Here is a 20467-nt window from a genome sequence, read left to right as displayed (position 1 = left end):
ATTTTTGACGTATAGTCTGCGCTGTTGCATATGGTCTGCAAACAGAAAAGAAAAAAACAGTCAATACACTTTCTCAGACTTCTTGCGCCTGCTCAGAAAGCTCAGTGATCGACCGTGTACCCTTAACATTCAACATAACAAAAAAGTGTTAAATACGCAAATATAAAGTTCTATTAATCCGGAAATTTGGACGCAAAGTGCGTAATGTGGACCAGATCGTTTCATGTGTGGTTTGCATCGATGACAACATTACTGCTGACTACCGAGATCGTAACAACAAATGGTGCGTTAATCAACAAAGCAAACATTGCCTGCAAATCTACAAAACTTCGGTTCAACTACCTTCTTATACAATTTTACAATACAAATTTAACACTAGTTGCTATACCAGAAATAGACAATTGAGCTTGAATTGTGTTTTATAGCGGATGCATGTATGCCACAATTCGTGGAAATGCCGTAAATAGCACAATCAATACGAAATGATCATTTGAAGGCCACCTGTGTTCGCTTTTAGAAAGCATTGGATGGAGTGGAACAATCAACGATGCGTTGCCAACGCACGACGCAAGCCAACGTGTCAAACGAAACGAATAGAAGGTGCTATATTTAATGTTAACGAAGTATTTAATACTTTATTTTCTTAATTACATTCTAGCGTTGCTAAAACGATGTTATCAATGTCGATCTCGAAGCGAGCTTGGAAGTTGCAAAGATCCATTCCTGTTGAATGCTACTCAAGTTGAAAGTGAACGTGGCGTGTCAGCTGTACCGTGCGCATCCGGTTGGTGTGGCAAAGTAATCGAAGGAATGGGTTCATTCCGTGAAGATGGTATGTAAATCTGAGTTATATTTATATTTTTCATTTTGTTATATCTACATGATTATTTATGTTACACATACAGATTATGATATGGCTACCCAACGCATGTGTGTTCAGCGTGGACCCTCGGATTCCGAGGATCGCTGTGCGTACACCATCTACAACCACAAGAAGGTCTACATGTGCTTTTGCCAGGGAGATCTCTGCAACACTGCCAACACGCCCAGATATTCACACCAGTGGGTCGGACTTTGCAGTAGTACGGTGCTAGTAATGTTAATATTTTTGTCCTACTAAATATTGCAGATTTCACCGACCGGGTAATGCATCCGAGTTCATACCTTATTTTTACAAAAACATATTTTTTTACATTTTAAATCACGTGTAACGTTCCATCCATTTTATTCCATTGCTATTAAGTATTGTTATGAGGTATTTCGTAATGGTATAAAATCTCAAAATTATGTGGAAGTCATTTTTATTTTTCGATCGGTTTAATTGTATTTGTTCTAGAGAAGTAAACTATTGATGAATAAATTATGTCTTTTCGTGGTCTACAAAACAATGTACCCATGATATCATAAATATTTCAATTTTTTAATGAACAATTGAAGTATCGAACAAACATTGTTTACAGATAATTTTTCCTGAAGTAAAAGATTATTTTCTTAAGAAATACTACATTTATTGTTTTCCAACGTGCCTTTTCAACAGTTTCGGATATTCTGGATTGAGCTATTGTGTTGCAATAGGCGAGACATTGTTGTCTACTTGGAATAAATTTTCGTACTTTTATATATTTACTAAAATATTAATTGCTTTATCGAAACGGAGATGAAAGATGCATAGAAAATAATACAAACGATTATGATGCTTCCAGTCATGAGTTCCGAAGGTTGTACATTGTTTTAACTCTTTCGGGAACAGAGCGAACTTGTGGGGGGAGGGGGCACATGGATTTATCATGTATTCAGCGCTTTAACATATTGCGCTTGATTTATTCGTAATAACTAAAGAATAATGATTACAGACATTTCCCGAATTACGTGACAATCGAGTAACGCGAATTCGATATACACGTATCTCAAAACTTAGACAGTTTGTGTAATTTTGAATGCGGAATTCAATTTTTTATTTGTCAAATTTTAAATTTTCCCAAAAATACGTTTTATTTTGATATTCAAAACATTAATTTTGGTGAAAATTAACTCTAATTAACGAAATAATAGTGAAAAGAAGAAATTGATCACTGAATGCTATATATAAACATATTATGAAGGGAATTCAAAATACGCGCATTTCTCTGACATGCATTATTCTCGTAACTCGGGAATATGTTTACGTGTAATCAAAATGAATAAATTTTGCTTTATGCTTTAAAAGAATATTTTTATTTAAATGTAGACTAAAATGTATGCACTTTAATTGTGTTCTTAATAAGATTCTGTTAACTGTTGTGTTCTGTTTGTTTGTTTTATGATTTATTTCGATACAATGAAACGGAAAATTCGGATTCGAAACTCTTTAGTTTACAGTATTGTTTAGTATAAATAGTTCATTTCATGTTGTTTGCGTGAGTTTTGCACAAACATAGTAGATTGTATAACAGACAAGAGCTATTGCTTAAATTTCTAAACCTTATCTCTTTCCTTTGGGTCAAAATTTACAAGATCTATAAAGTTATTGGTTCTGTTTCATTATATACTTCCCTCACAAAGAAATAATGTAATTTTGCTTCACAATAGACAGAAGCTATTCTTGTAATAAGGGCCAGGCTACGGGGAAATGATTCGGATTAGATTTTCTCTTGATCTTGTATCATGTGGGTCCGTCGCCGCCAGCTAATACACCCACTACTTGGGCCGACAGAACACAGGAGTTATTTATTCGTTTCTTATATTTATTTATCTATCTATAAGCTATTTATCAGACAATTGTTTATAAATGTTTCCGTGTTTTTTTTTTTCATTCTAATACAAACAACTATAGGAGGAAAATTTATAAAACCATTTCAAAATATGAAACTTTAAAAAGGCGTTTCATCTAAGACATGCGAATTCGAATCTAATCAAGAGCGAATGATGTCCCTACACAAAGACTATGTACATTCACATCTTAACTTCAGTAAAACAATGTTATAACATAACATAAACGAAACATAAAAAAGGAAATACTTTACACAAACGACAAATAATTCAAAATTTAATAAAATTATCCAACAATCTATACTTCCATGTACGGTTTAATTTAAGATATACAATATACCGATTGTGCTACTGATTATATTAGTACGAGTGCTCCGCCAGATTTTCAAATAATGTTGATTATCCTCTAGACACATAAATGTGTGACGGACGCTCCTATATTTGTCAAACGAAAATGTAGTAATCCCACAATAGACTATAAATATTGAGCTAAAAATTTGGAAAATCAAGAATCTATTTCATTAGAGTTGTATTAAGTTTACAATTTTTAACAATTGTACTAAATAAAGATTGCAAACAATTTTTGGAAAAAGTTCAAGCCGTATACCGTGATATAAACGTTAAGAATTGATGCAAATTAAATGTGTGATTACATAAACTTCATTATTCACCTACATCATTACTCACGTTTATGGTTTATTCTCTTTTTTCTTGTCCACACCATTACAAGTTTGTTGATGAATATTGTAAAAGTCTTTACAAACTAAAACTCGAAAATACAATCTTAAGCTTAAAATACAAGCTTAAGCTCTACCTTGGAATGGCACATTCTGCATTTTGTGCTTACGTATGTTCCGTTGTCACACGGAGAGTCTTGACGCGCGTCACCATTGTTGCAGTCGTATGCCTTTTCTGTGTATTTGATGCGGTCTTGGTTGCGGTCGCGACAGTGCTGTCGCCTGTTTCGATAGTGCCCGTCGTGGTTTGACTCCGATGGTATTTGGACTTATGTGTTGACAGCGACCATTTTGTTTTGAACCGAGCGTCACACATGGCGCAGACATAGGAATCCTGCAATGCAAAGTGTTTGGCCTGCCTGTGTCGCTTCATTGCATTCATTGAGCAGAATGTACGTCGGCATTCGGGACACTTATGCAGCTTTTCGTCGGAGACAACCAATAATTTTTCCATACTTGCTGCAAGTGTAAAAAATTACAAACATTCTAGTTTCATTTAGTTTCGTTTTTTAACATGGCTGCTGAGAAACTATAATCCAAACAATAATATTATATGGGATTCCACCATTGTTAATTTTAAACCATTCTTCCACTGCGTTGTTAGTTCATAACAGATCAGTTCATTACTAGGTCATGGGGACTATCGGCTTGAGGAAATAAGTTGCCCTATGTTCAAAAGCCATGTATAGGTAGGAAATGTATTTGTCAGGGGTTATAATTTCACTGCATCGGTATGTGCACACATTTGTTTATTTTATTACGCGTGAAAAACCGGTCTAGCAAAAATTGAAGTAAAATTGCGAAAGAAAGGTAGACTATGTAATAAAAAAGTTCTAAAAATGAAAAAAAAATCAAGGCTGATATTGAAAATATCAGAACTAACACTTCATCACGAAGCCTTTACGTTAATAAATTACCACACTAAACGTTGTAGCTATACGGCCTGGCCGTTCTTCATGAAAAAAATGTACGTATTCGCTTTCACAAAATTATATCTATTCTATAGATTTTTTAATTTCATATTTCGATCTATTCCATGTGCACAACACAACACACACACAACAAGTTTAGACAATTTTCCGATCATGTCCGATCATGTACTCTCTCATCAACATAATTTCACAGCGCAGTTTTAAAAATTAAACAATACTTGTGCTCCGGCAGTTCATATTCAGCTGGAAATCATATTTACAAAAACAGTACAATTTCCAAACGAAAAGCAACCTGAAACCGTTCCTTATAGAACAAAAGAAATGGGTGAAGAAAAATGAAAATCAAAGTATTTTACTTTCTGTTTGAATATATAAAAACGCTGCTGCTTCTGAAGGCTTCATCAAGACAATCTTTATTTCGGAATATACATAAAAAAAACAAAACAAATGCAATCAATAAATTGACAATCAGAAAGAACTAAATTAAACGCTTAACGAAGATAACTTTTAGAGTAAAACATTATCTTCACGATTCTTGCTAATGAGTTAAAACCATCTGCTGTGAGAAGCATCTGCTGTTAATGTACATGAAAAATAACATAAATGAAAGAAAACCCAAGTTTGATATATACAAAAAATGCCACATTGCCATTCGATTTCCAGGGAATAAAACAGGTATTCACTGTATTTCAATCTGTTGCCATATTAAACAACATCCCGAAGTTGTTTCGATTCATGTGTGATTCGAACATGTTCGCGCAAGCTGTATTTGTTCTTAAATTGTTTGTTGCAGTGTTCACACCGTTTTGGTTCGAGACGGCTATGCTGGGTGCGCACATGTCGCCAAAGATTGCTCGCCGTGATTAGCAACCGACAAACTTTACATCTCGCCCACTTGTTATCGCTATCAATATCTAAAAGTAGACAGAGGAGAGATATTAAAAATTTAAATAGAAAGATGAGGAACGTATCGGGCACAAACTTATGCCAGACAATAGTACAAAAAAATCTATGTAAAAAAAGCATACAAAAAAGTCGAATTTCGTTATTGCTCTTCAATTGAACTGGGTTTCCGGATACGTTAAAAGTACATTCAATACTTCATATACAATAACACAATATTCCAATAACCGACAGAGGTAAAGAATTAAGAGCAAACCAAACACACTCAACTCTGCAGAAAAGAGTAACTACATAAAAAGTAAGTAAGTTTTTAGTAAGTCTGTTGTTACAAAAAAAAACCCAGCACACTTTCGTTGGTATTCCAGTCAGGATCCTTCATACTATTGAAGACTTGCTGTACAATTATTAAATTGTATACACTCTGCAATAAAGTAGAATTAGAAACCTCTTGAAAACCCTACACACCTTCACTCACACAATTCCTATTCTGTCACGTCCTGCTGATGCATTTGTCACCGTGTATGAGTACAGGGGACAATTCCAACCCTTTGGATGAAAGGTGGCCTGCCAGGCTCCGATTGTCCGGTTGTTAAGGTTGAGGGTTGTCATGTCTTAAATTCATTTCATGTTGTCCACGTGAACAAAGGAAACGTGATAGACCCAAATTGGACCGCAGAAAGGCCGGAATAATGGATTGGCAGTAGTGATGAGTTAAATCGCTCCAATAAGGGATTCGAACCGACCGATCTGGATCCACCTTGGGATCGATCTTTCGAATCCGATCCGAATCTTACTTTGGAAAAAATCGAATGTCTTCTTCTTTGTGCCTATACAGAAAATAATAATGTACATACCAGAGAAGATGTATTAGAGCATCACCCGAATTTGGGTGCTACGGTGCTGAACATGTTCATACTTTTACCATTACCATTACCATAAAAAAGGTCATGAAATATGTTTTTATATGAAAATACTTTGCGATTTTAGATATTTAAAGCACTGCAGGCGAACGCAGTTAAAAGAGGCAAAGTCTTTATAAGCCAACCAAAGTAGAAGAAGAGATATACTAAAATAACAAAATCTTGATCACGAACGATTTACATAAAACTAATTGTTTTGGATTACTCGGTTTTCCATTTTTCGGACAAATTCAATACAGAATACAGATTCTTGTTCAAGATTTCGATCCCGGATTCCCATCATGACAGATCCGGATCTAAAAGGATTTTTGGGATTCCTATTCAGAGGGTCCTGGATTAAGGACTGGATCCGGATTGATCCGATGAAGAATCAAATCCTAGAATTAGATCCGATCCCCATACACTAGTTGACAGACGACGGCGACTGAGCGTGAGCGGTTTTGAGGATTACTGCAGAAGACCAAGATTGCGAGTCGGTTGTATCACCGGATAATTAAACAAGTAAGCAAAAGTTAAATTTCTAAGCATTATGGGTAAGCCATGCGGTTGTATCGATTTATTTGGCACTTCGTAGAAAATAATCAATCTCATGCTAAACTTTCCGAAATTTTAGCACAAATTATAGCTACATTCGAATCATATTGCTGAATCATAAGAATAGCCGAATCAATTCTACAATAATGTTGAAATTTAACATGAGACCAATTAGAACTGGGAATCCTGTTTTTGTGTCAATTCTATAGGTAAACATTTTGCACATGATAATCAAGTGAGTATTTCAACTCTATCTCCTTTCATGTTTGTCCATGAATGATTTTAGTGTTTATAAATACAGTCAGTCCCCGAGATACGACGGTTCCTCTTATACGCGGATACGGCGATACGCGATTTTTGGAAATTTGACAGTTGAGTTAATTTATATCACAAAATCTGAGCAAAAAGAAAGATTGGTCGAAAGAAATACCTTTCTTTGCGATGTAAAACATTTGTTCTTAATTTATTTTAATGTATTCTTTCAAAAATTCACCTTACTTTATTTATTGAGATAAAGTGCAGAGAGAGAAGTCTTCTATGTAACATTGAAATAAACGATTGTACTCGCGGATTCGACCTACGCGGATTTTTTCCAGGTTATATCGGTCCTCTATAATAACGTATTTCGAGGACTGCATGTAGGCAAATAAACTGTTAGTGCTTCATTTTCGTATCTAACAATATTCTCTGAATTTTCATCAAAACATTAAAATTAAGTACCAAACATCATATATGACATTTGAAGAGAGATCAGAGTTACCAAACTTCATATGTTGGCCATTAAACTCATTCGATGAGATTTTTTATGATAATTTCTTATTTCCTATCTTCTTATTTATTGGTTGAATTAAACTGACCTATGTGGCCCCTTAAAACGTTAGCTCGCTTTACAATTTTAACGTATTAGACATTTTTACACGCATAACAAATCAGTTGTGCAATTCAAAAACGGAACGCGACAAATTTGGTTCAAAATGATCACAAACAGCATTGCATTCCTGACACATAAAGAGGAGCAGATCAGAGGAACCAAAGCAAGTACGACATTCACCTATGTCAAGTAGTGATTAAGTAGCTTTCGGACCAATCTCACCGGGACATACAGATTGAGTCCAGAGAGCCGTGGGCGAGTCGATCCGATAATGGATTTCAGCGATAAATAATCTTTGCACGTTACGTTAAAAAATGGCTCTGTATTTCCAGAAGTTTGCCTGCCTGTACGTAAGGCTGTCTTTCATTAAATAAATTTAAAAGATATAAATAAAATATGTACAACTTCTACACAGACTCCGAGTAAAGTATTGTTTAATAGTAACCAACACGTTCGCAATCTGAATGTTAAATTGTAATCATTGGCACGTTTACTTCAATTATAAATTTATAATCATCTAAACTTCCTTTTGGACGGTCTTTTCAGGATAAAATTTTGTTTTGAAAAATCGTTTTTTCCATTTCATTACCGTTAAAAAACATATTTAATATTTTATCGTCATAATGGAGTCATAAATAAAATAAATAATTTAATTTTTGTTCGTTCCTTTTTTTATTATTTTATAAACAAATCCTTTCTTAACTCTTTTGTAAACAGTGGGTTTAAAAAAAAACAATTTTTAGTTTTAGTAGATAAAATCGGCACGGAAAGTAGGTTATTACGTAACACTGTTTTTCGTACGAGAAAACGTCGTGAGCTATAAGTGTAACTCAGATCCTGTAAACTAGGAGAAATGACAACATAGACATGATTATCTTTTCCTTCTATCCTATAAAAAACATAACACACTAAATTACACAATGATCCGATTAAGATAATAATTATCGTTTAATTGTGAAGAATTGTGCAAATATTCATGTCACCATAAGTGGCTCATAACCATGAGTAAGCGAGAAGTCAATAACTTTTTGAGAGTGTGTATCATCCACTCGTTACGGGTTAAAAAGATTGAGGAATCGATTATTTGAACTGTACGATATAGGCACGCAAGACTTCAATGTATGCAATATTCAATTACAATATTTTGCAATTTATTAATACAAGCTTTGCATGTTACAAGAATGGCATTTTTCCATTTACCCATTACATCGCATGAACATATTATTGCGCAAACATATTTTTTAAATACGTTTTTTAAAAACCCTATTTATCAAAATAAAATTTCTAGCCTATTTTAAATAATACCAGACCGGGTTTACGTGCACTTTTAACATCAGTAACAATTCGTTAATCTATTTTTGATTCGGATAAAATCGAGTCGAAAAAGTGAGATTCGAATGTTGCAATAAAATAGCATTCCAAAGTTATTTCCTATGTCATTTTAATTTGTGAATAAACGACAATAAACAACCGTAGGAATGTTATCTTTTATTTCCTATAGAACGTCCAGGTCGTACATCTTACATCCGTAAGAATATATTTTTGTAAATAAAGTTAGAAAAAATAGCGGTAATGCAATTATTTTGTGCGGGTACATTAAATTGTATTTTTTAATACGTCGACGTCTGAACAAGGTCAAATGAAAATACGTCCTAGCTCCCACTCCCAATTTGGAGTCATTCCTAGATGGACTACAATGTTTCATGCCATTTGGATAAACATTTCGTACCGTTGGCATAAATGTAGTAAGTTAATTCGCAATTAAACTTTATGGGGCGGTTTCATTCTAACGCCACATGTAAAATTATTGAACGAAAATCACTCCGTTGCAATAGCTTATAAAAAAGGTGGAATATGTGAATTATTTATCTGCTACTTTTCTTGTACAATATAGCTAAAAAACGTTGCGCAAATAATTTTCTGAGTTGCGCAGAGTATAGCGGATAGTATAGCGGAGCCGTTTTTCCCATTACTAGTACCCAGCCCAATGGTAAATTACAGTTGGCTAACGTATCAGTGATATGTTGAAGACCGCTTGGTGTAGATGCACGGTAAGAGGCACCGTGTAGCTCGAGGACTACCTGTATATGTTTATATTACTTTCAAAACTCCCACATGTTAGTTTTAACCGTTAACCAAGCCACCGTTTCGATCATTTGTCCGGTTTTAAAATATGACCACAACTTTTAAGACTTTTGCTTATATTTAAATTATACATTAAATTGAGTTACACACTATAAATCTTTTTTTCATTTTTTTCCATTTTATTACATGAAATGTGAATGCCATTCCGCTATTTTGTTTAATAAAAAAATGTTTTGTTATCTACACATGCGTTAAAATCCCCGATAACATTCGCGACGTTATTCGACCGAAAGTGTTCTAAAATCCATAGATTCGATTAAATCGTCTCACCGAAAGCGTTATTCTATACACTATGCGAATAAATCAAAGATGTATAGATAGAAAACCGATGTATTCTGTGAAGAAACTATCATAGTATCTTTGCATAAACAATAATGTCGATTTCGTGTATGTTGAAAGAGGTCTCGTTGTTCACGTTTCAAACTCTGTTTAATAAAAAAATCAAATGGAGGGCGTTTGAGGTGTTGTTTACTGATAATTTGCTATTTACTATCAAATTGTTCCTCTGTACCATATATTAATTACAATAAGCCATCAGCAATACGGCTGACCTGTTCTTCTTGAACAAAAAAATGTGCCTGAATAAGAGAACCGTGTTTATACCGATGTAAATGTACAAGTGAAAAAGAGAATCTAATGACAAAATTCAACCGTGTTTTCATTAATGGCCGAAAGCACATATTTTAACGAAAAAGACATCGGCTAAATTTATTCGAATTCGGTGATTTCGGTCTCTTAATTCCTTTCATTAGACCTATTAGACCAATTAGACAAACTGCCAAATAACGGTCTACTAAGTCCAATTTTTTGCAAAATTGTTACCGGGGATGTGTTTCTTGCAGTTCTCTTCTTCATGTTCATGTTTATGCTGTATAGTTACAATAAATGTTTACATTCTAAAATCATGTTTTCTTTACATTCAACCATAAGATACAAATATAAATCCTTACAGTATATACCGAGTGCTTACATTAATTTTGATAAATTAATTTGCTTCTTTTTATCAAAATTAGCAATTTCGATGTTACGCATGTTTGTTTCGGCGGTTTTGCGTCATAGTTTTGTATCAAACTTATTTTGATGAGCTTATGTAAAGAAGTAAACCATTCCGGTACTACCCGCAAGTGCTGAGGTAGCAGTGTCGGTTTCTCACATGATACGACCGGTAGCAAATCCCAATCGGAAGGTGAATTGCTAGGAGGTTGGAAGACTATCCGGCTAGGTAAAAAAAAAAAATCTAGTACACCCGTTATGACATGCGTGCACATATGACCTAGTAAATAATTCTGCCGAGAAGTGTAAACTTTGAGAAACTATCAACATAATAGTTTCCATACGTTATCAAACGAGTTTGACTGTTTGGTTTGAAGACATTTAAAATAAACCCCTCACTGACATTTTTTACTGATGCGTTCTTATTCAAGTTTCCAGTTTAACAGGAGGTTTTAACGTCAAGCATTAAAATGGATCAAACAAGGGGCAAGCGAAGCAAGGTAATTTTATATTTCTTTAACCAATAATTGCGTACTTTGGTCTGGACGATCTTTATGAATAAAAAAATGAATACTTAGATTCAAAAAGGACCAATCAATACGTTTACCCAAAAATAAAACATGAAACATAAATTGCATCGTCTATTCACAATCCACATCGTTTAAATTAATCAACATTATCAACATTAATGCAAACACCCAGCTGATCATGTACAGTAGTTTTATGCATTTGCAATATTGCAACAGACGAAAAACACATGAAAACTTTCACATAAAACCACTATTTGGATCGTTCAAAGCAAATGCTTCCATACCTTTGAATATGACAATCATGAACCTAAAAAATCCTAACCTAAGTAGCTGCAATTGCTTCAGTGCAATTGCTCTTGTATTCTGCATATTGGGACTGCAACCTAGCGATAGTATAAAACGACATTTTACTAAAATGAATATGCAGATTATTCATTACACTGTACCCATGGCATACAAATTCGCAATAAGTGTCCGCATATTGCAAATAATTTGCCTAATGGCATTTCAGAATCTGCAATAGGTTAAACTGTAGAGTCCTTGTAACAGTGAGAAAGAGATTTCTCCTACCGCTTCAAACTTCTCGTAAGTCTCGCCTTAAATTTGGCGATGACTGCACAGCTTTAGATTAAATCTTTTATATACAATACCTGATATTATAAATAATACACACGGTGATGAGCTCGCGTATGTCACGAACGTGGGGCAAGTACCATCCAAGCGACCGGGTACCTGGTACGGCTTTAGCGAGCCAATTATGGCATGATTTTCTCGTGCTTCAGCTTCATGTGACGCTTAAGATTGGCCGTGCGTGACAAGATCGACCCGCAGATAGTGCATTTTGTGAGGCCCCTGTGTATATGCTGATGCATCGTGAGCGATTTCCAGGCGGCGAAGCTCTTGTCGCAATCTTTGCACTTGTATTTTTTGGGTTTCATTTTTTGCTCAAACACTTCTGCAAGAGAGAAGAGAGGAAAATGTCATAAGAGCTGCTTATATTGATGTTTGAAATTCTTGATATAGGGGTTTTTGTTGTTGCACTGTTACAAATTTCATTTTACGTGACATGCCTATATTTTCATAAAAAATATTGTTGCTGCTTTTACATTTTGCATAGTAATACAGCTAAATAAACACTACTAAAAGGAAACAATTTTTCTAACGCTGTATACAAGGCACAATATTTCCGTAACGGATACGTTACCTCTATTATAAAAAATAAAATGGCAAATAAAAAACATTACTGTGTCACACATTGTTTGGAATGTTATTGTTAAGCAACAGTAAATCTAGCATCGTTACTAGAAAGGCACAAGCCATCCATAGAAAACAGAATTACCGGCAGCTATATGACACAATTCTCTGCGTTCCTTCTTGAGATGTGTTCGAGCAAAATGATTTAAAATTGAATCCAAATTTCAGCTAATAAACGATTGTATAAATTATTCGCCTGTGAAACGTTGCAAAAAGATCAACCGGTTTGTTCAACTAGTTTGATCAAGAAGATCAGCCGGTGTCTTAAACAGATCTTCTTTTCATTATTTGGCTCAAGAACAAATTTTGCCAATGTTGCCCTGCCATATCTAATGCAAGAGGCCTGTCGATCATTGGAATTATTCCTACCTGATTTTCATCATACGATTCGGTTGAGATTTGAACCTAAATTGGACGTGTTGAAGAGTAATTATTGTGTTTTACTATACGATTGGTCTCCAATAATTTTTGAAATGTGTTTTTGTTTTCAGCTCACTCACATCATTGTTTCTTTATTATTTGTACAATTTTCCAAATAATAATTACTACTGTCATTATTATTACTATCAATTTAAGTAGAAGGATCATTTTATCAATTTCATCGAGGATCATCATCAACTTAAAAATTAAAACCAAAGATCCTCCATCGAATTACACAAACTTCAAACTGTATGATTTTAATTGTATGACATATCATCACAAAGACGTACGATTTAAAATAAATTTAACTTATTGTAGTATGTTTGATAATGATGAAATGATGCTGGCTAATATAGCACCATTTTCTACATCATATAGTCAGCATCGTCATCACAGCCCGACTGCAAACCGACAGTTTCAAATTTAATTATTTAAAATACTAATTTGTTGTATTTTGTACAATTCAATTTTTTTCCTTTAATGCATAGTTTATCCTAGAATCATACTAGAATAGATGTGCATTACTGTACCAAAACAAAAAGAAACTAAATTGAAAAATACTTTTAATACGATCTATAAACGTGCAATTGATCGTTATTTGTATTCGATAGCATTTCTACTGAAAACAACACAATATTCCGAAAAGATAATAATGAAACAAAGTTTATTTTATCTGAGCATTATCAATATCAGCAGAACCTGATATTGTATATGTTATCCAAGTAAAAGTACTATAAGCATAATAGTACCACCTTTTCCTTTCAATTAAACATGGTGTATCCGGTATCGCAATCGGCGTTGTAATTGTCACATAAACATCGTAAAAATAGCTTTACCGCACCAAATACCTAATATAAGTTATTTTTCCTAAAACTACAATTAATTCAATATTGCAAGTTATCGTGTCCTTTGGGCATGAGAGGTATTTTTATGAAATTACGTTAAGTAGATTTAATCTAACCTACTATAAACAATATACTCTAAGTATTTTCAACATTTAATTTCTCTTCTTGTATTTTTGTTTTACATAGTCTCCGAAACTATCCAACTAGCTGTCAACTACTCCGATTTCATATTTTTAAAGTTGAAACGGGCATCCAGCTTCAGCGTCACCTGGTGGATTTTGTTCAGGTGTATGCGCATGTCGTAGCTGCGCGAGAAAGAACGCAAACAAACCGGACACTTAGTTTTCCCCGAGTGCAAATCCTTATGCAGTGTCAAAGACATCGGGTGCTTGAAGCCCTTCCAACAGATACTGCACCGGAAGCGAAGTTCTGTGTCTGGAAGTTTAAAGATACAAGAGAACAGGAGAAATAGAGGAATGGAGTCAACGAGACAGAGAGATAGAGCGGACAGTGAATGCGTCATTAGACAGACTGTCAAATGACGCTAAGCAACTGCTATTTTATTTGTTAAAAATACGCACAAACATTAAAACTTTGAAACAGACATAACACGCTAAAACATTCCATGTATTTTGAAGCCAATAATGTTATAACACAACGTAAGCAAATACACAATGAATGAAATTCATAATGAACGTGAACGTGAATGCAATAGTTGCTTAAAACAAATTCGAAAATCTGCTTTTTTGAAAAATAAAGGCCCTCGACAGTCTCCAGTGCGTACGCGGCGCTATTGCGAAATTTTACAATTAAATAAAATAAGTTGTACCAATTTTCAAGCATTCAAATATTAATTATTGTTATTGTTAACAACATTAACAACCAAAAATTGCGTAAAATATTATCGCGAGCGCAGTATCGGTGTATGTGGTCCGAACACAGATATACAAGTGATCCCTAGCCAACAACGCAAGCACAATATGCAAGTGCAAGCAGGCCTCTTGCTACCGCAGTTTTAACCGATGCAGTGCGAGGGCTCAAAAGTTTTGAGACCCCTGCTCTACGATGAAAAGATAGGACAATTAAGCAACCCGAGCACACCAACCCGTTAAGTAACACCCGAGTCACAAATTCAAACAATCCCAAAAAGTCATGACATTTTATTACATAGCAATCTTCAACATAAACATATTTCGACACGTTTAGATACGACATATAGATGATATTTTCATAAAAACTTGAGTTGTGCGGATTTTTGAGATACGCGGATTTCTCTAGAACGCATTATCCGCGTATCTCGGGTATTGACTGTATATTTCGGGAATTTACTGTATCTCGAGACTTGACTGAGGGCTGTAAAAGGTTTGTACAAATGTAATCATTTTTTTAAAGTAATGTAATGTAATGTACGCGAGTAATAAACTCGTCGTTTCTAAAAATGGACTTGAGTTCTGCAATATTCTTCCGATATGAAACTGTTGTTGCCATTAGCACTGCTATATAAAAATATAAAAGGGTACCCTTTACTCTTTTCTCTCATGTTCTCCAACAAAATTTCATGTATTTTCTCGGATCTTTGACAAACCCTTGTTTTGCAGACTTTCAACAATTTTGCATTATTGCTTCACAGACCTTACATATAAAATCTATTTGTCTTCTTCTTGAATGACACAACAATGTAGCAGTTGCATCTCGCGAATTCATTATTTCTAACATAAACTTTCCAAAACTCGCTTGTGCTTTGTATAACTGTGTATAAATTAAAATAAAATAAATACATCTTTTTGGAATATTATGTTGGTTTTGCAAATGGCTGATTTGACTAAAGAATAAATTGTGTGTTAAATCAAACCGGTGCGCATTGGCACAATCTCGATAGTAATTCTATGGACGTACGACACGTTCTATGTGTGCTCCATAGAATATACCATTTACACATAGAGGCCTGTCTGATTTTTGCTTATGTTTCGTTAAGATTTTCCATTCCACTAGAGTCGTATACTGCCTTCTTTAATCGAAAGAAAATAAAGACTCAGGCGGTAATAATGCAAACAATTTTCGATTATAGTTAGAATTGTACAATACAACAGTATAGTTCGATTGTAGTTAGTACAATGCATACATAAAAAAAATTAAATACATATTTAAAATTTGATGGTTGTTTTAACCCGAATAAATAGTGACATATGGTTCTCAACCATTAGCAGCTTATTTCTCACCATAATAACGCACCCTTTGTGCAAGCAAGAAAATACAAGGTTTTACAATAGATAGGACTGCTAAACTGCGTAAGGAATCGCATTCGATGTATTTTAATATCAATCTTACCGTTTATCTTATTCGTTTGTGCGATTCAATAAGTTAGGCACGCCATATCCTATCTATCGCCAACCCGTGTAAAAGATTACTTACAATCATCGGAAATCAACACAATAACCTGACTAAACGCTCCACCACACCTTAATATATTCAATACTGTATGGGTGATGCAAATTCAGAGATGCAAATTCCATGAAGATAGCCAACAGTAATACAGGCAATTAATTAATTTATAGGTAAAAAAATTATCGAAAGTACTTACTTCCTTTATGATATAAAAGATTTGTTTTTTATTTATGTTAATGTATTCTTTTAAAAGTCGCCTGATTTGCTGAATAAATGAAATGCAAAGAAGGAGGTCAACTTTGTAATTTTTTTTTTTTGATTTGGAAAACCATCCCATGCTTTATTTTGGTTTTGGTTGTTGTGTTAATAAATCAGACGCGCATGGGTACTGTTACAAATATACAAAATGGGATCGCCTAACGTCCAAAGAAATAATATTAATCATTGTAATAGTTTCATGAAGGCCACCCGGCGATACAGAAACTATTGTTCGTAAGGAATATATACTTTGAGCAAGGGCTTATTCGTGTAGAAATGTCCCGAACTGTTTAATACACGGAACTGTGTGCATAGGCGTCTTGGTCTACTGTCCATTCTGATTAGAACCGTATTTCAGATTTTTCAATTTCAATATGAGTAATAGAAACAATAGGCAGCGATAAAAGCATCATCAAGACTAGTGGTCTCCAACCTGCGGTCCGTGGCACAAGTAGAAGTGATCCGCGGAAGAAATTGCCCGATCGTTACCACTTTATGCGTCGTGCCAAGCGAGTCTACTAGCTGATTTATTCTACAGTTACATATAGATTTATTCTACAGAGCAAAATATCGTAAGCTAATTTAACATTTTCATCACTCTTTTGTCATGTTTTATTGCCCAAACTAAAATTCTACTAACGTTTAGAATTCTCCGGGTTATTATGTTTTGATTTCCACCTTGAATGACCGATTGTCTAGCTTAACTGCTCCGATTCAGGAGCTTACACCGAACAGTGAAGTAATGCATAATTTGCTTGCAGGGGCACATGTCGGCCGAAATGAACATATATTTAACCAAAGTGGTTCGCGGTAGTAAAAGATTGGGGTTCTAGACAACTGCGTAGACAATTAAAATTACCTTGCATTTAAAATAACCAACAGCCCAACGGATTAATAAATATGATAACAATAATCTTTTCAAATATGTTTTCTTATCCCATCACATAATTATGAACAATAGCAACCACAACAAATGAAATCATTAGGCTTTCGGTCGAGAAATTCGGCGCCGAAATTAATACTATTGTGTTTCTGCTTTTCCCAAGAATTTAATGTAAATAAAATGATCCGTACCTTGTAAAATATTAGATTTTGTCTGCTCATCGGTTGATCCTTGAAAAATGCGACCTACAGACGTAAGACAATAAATTCAGAAGACGAAAATAAGAAAATCGAAAAACAGCATCATCATGAATTATATATGTGACTACTTACTCATATCCATTTCCGAGCCTTCGATCTCAATATTGTCCTGCGCCATATCTTCGTCGTCATCCTTTTCTTCAATGTTTTCTGGCACCAGTTCATAGCTTTCTGTAAAAGAAAATAATTTAAATTTACTAATTTACTCGTGAAAATCGATAGAATGAAGACAATTAATTTAAAAGGCTCTCGTTGGAAATGTTTTGAGGTCAATTATACAGCTACCTTGGAGGAACGTATTATTTGAGCCGTTACCAGAATTAATCGGCTCTCCGACGCTGATAAACTCCGGAATTTCCATCTTCAACGCAGAACCAGATGTTTGGCCATTTTCTGTATACTGTTCAGCTAAAGAAAATAATGAAATCAAATTAGAAAACTGTTTCGATACTCCATAACTTCCAAGATCTATCTAACCATGTTCTTGTTGCACTCGTCCATCTTTCGTTGAGATAGTATATGTTTCCGTCTCGTATATTTCATTTTCACCCGATTGTCCCGAGGTTGTCGATGTAACTGTTACCGTCGATCCAGAAGGAACTGAAGTATTTGACTGAGACGTGATTTGTTGGCCTTTAACTTTTTTCTTTCTAGGCTGAACGACGTTGTCTACCACCTCTTGCAATGTAGTCGCTTGAGTAGTTTGGTGTTGTGGTTGTGTTTGAACCTGGGATGTTGTCTGTTGCTGGTTCTGTTGTGACTGCTGCGTCTGCTGTACCTGTTGCTGCACGGCTACTTGCTGAACCTGTACTTGTACCGGTTGCTGCTGTTGCTGTGACGATGCTTGTACCTGAATTTTGGCGATTGTAGGTTGCTGTTGTTGTTGCGCGATTGGTACAGCCAGGGTGGTTGTTGAGGCGGTCAGGGCGGGCATTTCGGGGGGCGATGGTTTGATAAGAGGTTTAGTGATGATCGGAGTCGTTTGTATTTGTTGTACAAGCTTCGGTTGATGGACTATAGTAGAATTTGATGGCAAGGTTAGGTACAAGGAGTCTGTTGTTGTGATCGTAGCAGATTTGTCCAGTACAGCTTGGCTTTGTATCAGCTGCTGTGCGATAGCGGAAGTTGTGGTGCTTGCTGGCTGGCGCGAATCTGACGTATTGTCCGTGAGTCCTCGGATTGCCAGTATCTCTGCTGTATGAAGGAAGGATGGAAGTTGTTCCTGCGGCACGCTCACCTCACCCTGGTACATAAACTCCACCAGTGACATCAGGTCCGTGTAGCGCACATTTTTGAATATTATGACAGGATGCTGACAAGGATTCTCCTTGAATACGTCCTTGAAGTATGGACTGCAAGCCGATAGCAAAATTTTATGAGCGCGTATCTTGCGCCCTTCGCAACACAACGTCACATCTACGAAGTCTTCTTCATAGCGCAGTGAGTCAAATGCTCCGGCTATGTAGGAAGTATAATTGTTCCACCGTAGAGAAAATTGCTGTGGATTCATGTTTGTAAGAATTGCAAGTTACCGCAGGGCAACTCACTGCCAATGCACGGACACTAGTACGTATCACACTTATTCTATTTCACCGTTGTTATGTGAAACGCCGTTCAATGTTTTATTCCACCAGCAACATCTACAAAATGGTGAATGCAATCGTAAACGAAGGAAAAAAAGAAATAGCAAGAGACGTATAGAATAAGTATGAGAGAGGGAGATAGAATTCAAAATCAAATAATACATTTAATATTCCATTTCACACTGTTTTTATATGTTTCTTTTTACAGTAAGGATGCAAATAATGTTTCTGGGAAGTTTGTATTTAGATAGTCATCATTTTTCGCACAATAATGGAATAATCGTCGTCAATTCCTAGCTTAAACAATGGCACGCGAATTAGAAAAGGAAAGCTATCGCATATAGGTTGTGCAAACACAAATTAGTTGCTTGCAGGAATTTCGCTTTTACTGGTGAAATGATACTTAGTCGCAATTATAACCACAATGCTTTAAACTTACTGTTTATCAATTTACCAGCGTCAGCACAATTTTTACCGCGATTTTGTTTCAAGACGCTATTCCAACCTCCCCCACCGAAGCGTTTTTTCTTTCAATTGCTCTTCCTGTTCTTCTTACGAACACCTATTAAAAACACCCTTTCAGAATGGATTGTCAAATAGCGTCTTCTACAATGACAGCTGCCCAAGGTTTCTTGAGTACACCAAATTTTGAACGCTCTGGATATTTCTTAAATTAATCATATTACGTATCTGTATTTTTTCGCTTTGAATTATTCTTTTTCTTAAGAAAACAAGTACATGTAAATTCATTTCTATTTTTTGGCATTACACAGAGCGTTTCGTAATGATACGTTACTCATATGCGTTACATTGAGGATAGAAAATTTTAAATGTGATTTATATTTTCAAGCAAATTAAATCTAACCAATTGTTTAAAAATTATCCATTTTCAATCAAAAAATATCTGTTGATTCTTTAATGTTTCGATGATGCTTAAGCATATTACAGTTAAACTCCTTAATCTACTAAACTAAAGCTAAAAATGTTCCATGATGATAATAAACAATAACGTTTGATATTAGAAACATAATTTGCTGTGTAACGCTCCATATATCTGTTACAACGGAGGGATCCCACAAAACACTAGACTTTACGATTGGCACGATGTCCAACTACGACAGTTTCCGCGTGTGGAAGTGACTGCTGTTTTGTGTTTTAATCCATCTGCTTCAAATGTTACAGGTACTAAGGAGAAAGGTCTCTTTTCTGTGGAAAACATTTAAAGGAGCTGCAATTGAATCCTAACCCCAACAAAATACCTCCACA

At 35.0% G+C, this 20467-nt stretch overlaps 2 protein-coding genes across 2 annotated transcripts; one reads left to right on the top strand and one right to left on the bottom strand.

Moving 5' to 3' along the window:
• The first annotated feature begins 204 nt into the window (after nt 1–204).
• Nucleotides 205–1147, top strand: LOC128711082 (uncharacterized). The gene is made up of 4 exons (XM_053805948.1): nt 205–283; nt 659–832; nt 906–1087; nt 1130–1147. The coding sequence occupies exons 1-4, from the start codon at nt 205–207 to the stop codon at nt 1145–1147; spliced, it is 453 nt and encodes a 150-aa protein (XP_053661923.1).
• Nucleotides 1148–3591: 2444 nt separating this feature from the next.
• On the bottom strand, nt 3592–19134 carry LOC128714244 (protein abrupt). Its single transcript, XM_053809122.1, has 5 exons — nt 18096–19134; nt 17904–18026; nt 17691–17789; nt 17550–17603; nt 3592–3944 (listed from the first exon to the last, which is right to left on the bottom strand). Exons 1-5 carry the CDS (start codon nt 19126–19128, stop codon nt 3592–3594), a joined length of 1662 nt encoding a protein of 553 aa, XP_053665097.1. The 5' UTR covers nt 19129–19134.
• Nucleotides 19135–20467: the final 1333 nt, after the last annotated feature.

This window comes from Anopheles marshallii, chromosome X (genome assembly GCF_943734725.1).
Source record: "Anopheles marshallii chromosome X, idAnoMarsDA_429_01, whole genome shotgun sequence".
In the NCBI taxonomy this organism is placed as follows: domain Eukaryota; kingdom Metazoa; phylum Arthropoda; class Insecta; order Diptera; family Culicidae; genus Anopheles; species Anopheles marshallii.
Note: the sequence above shows the minus strand (reverse complement) of the source record. Positions and strands in the feature narration are given on the sequence as shown.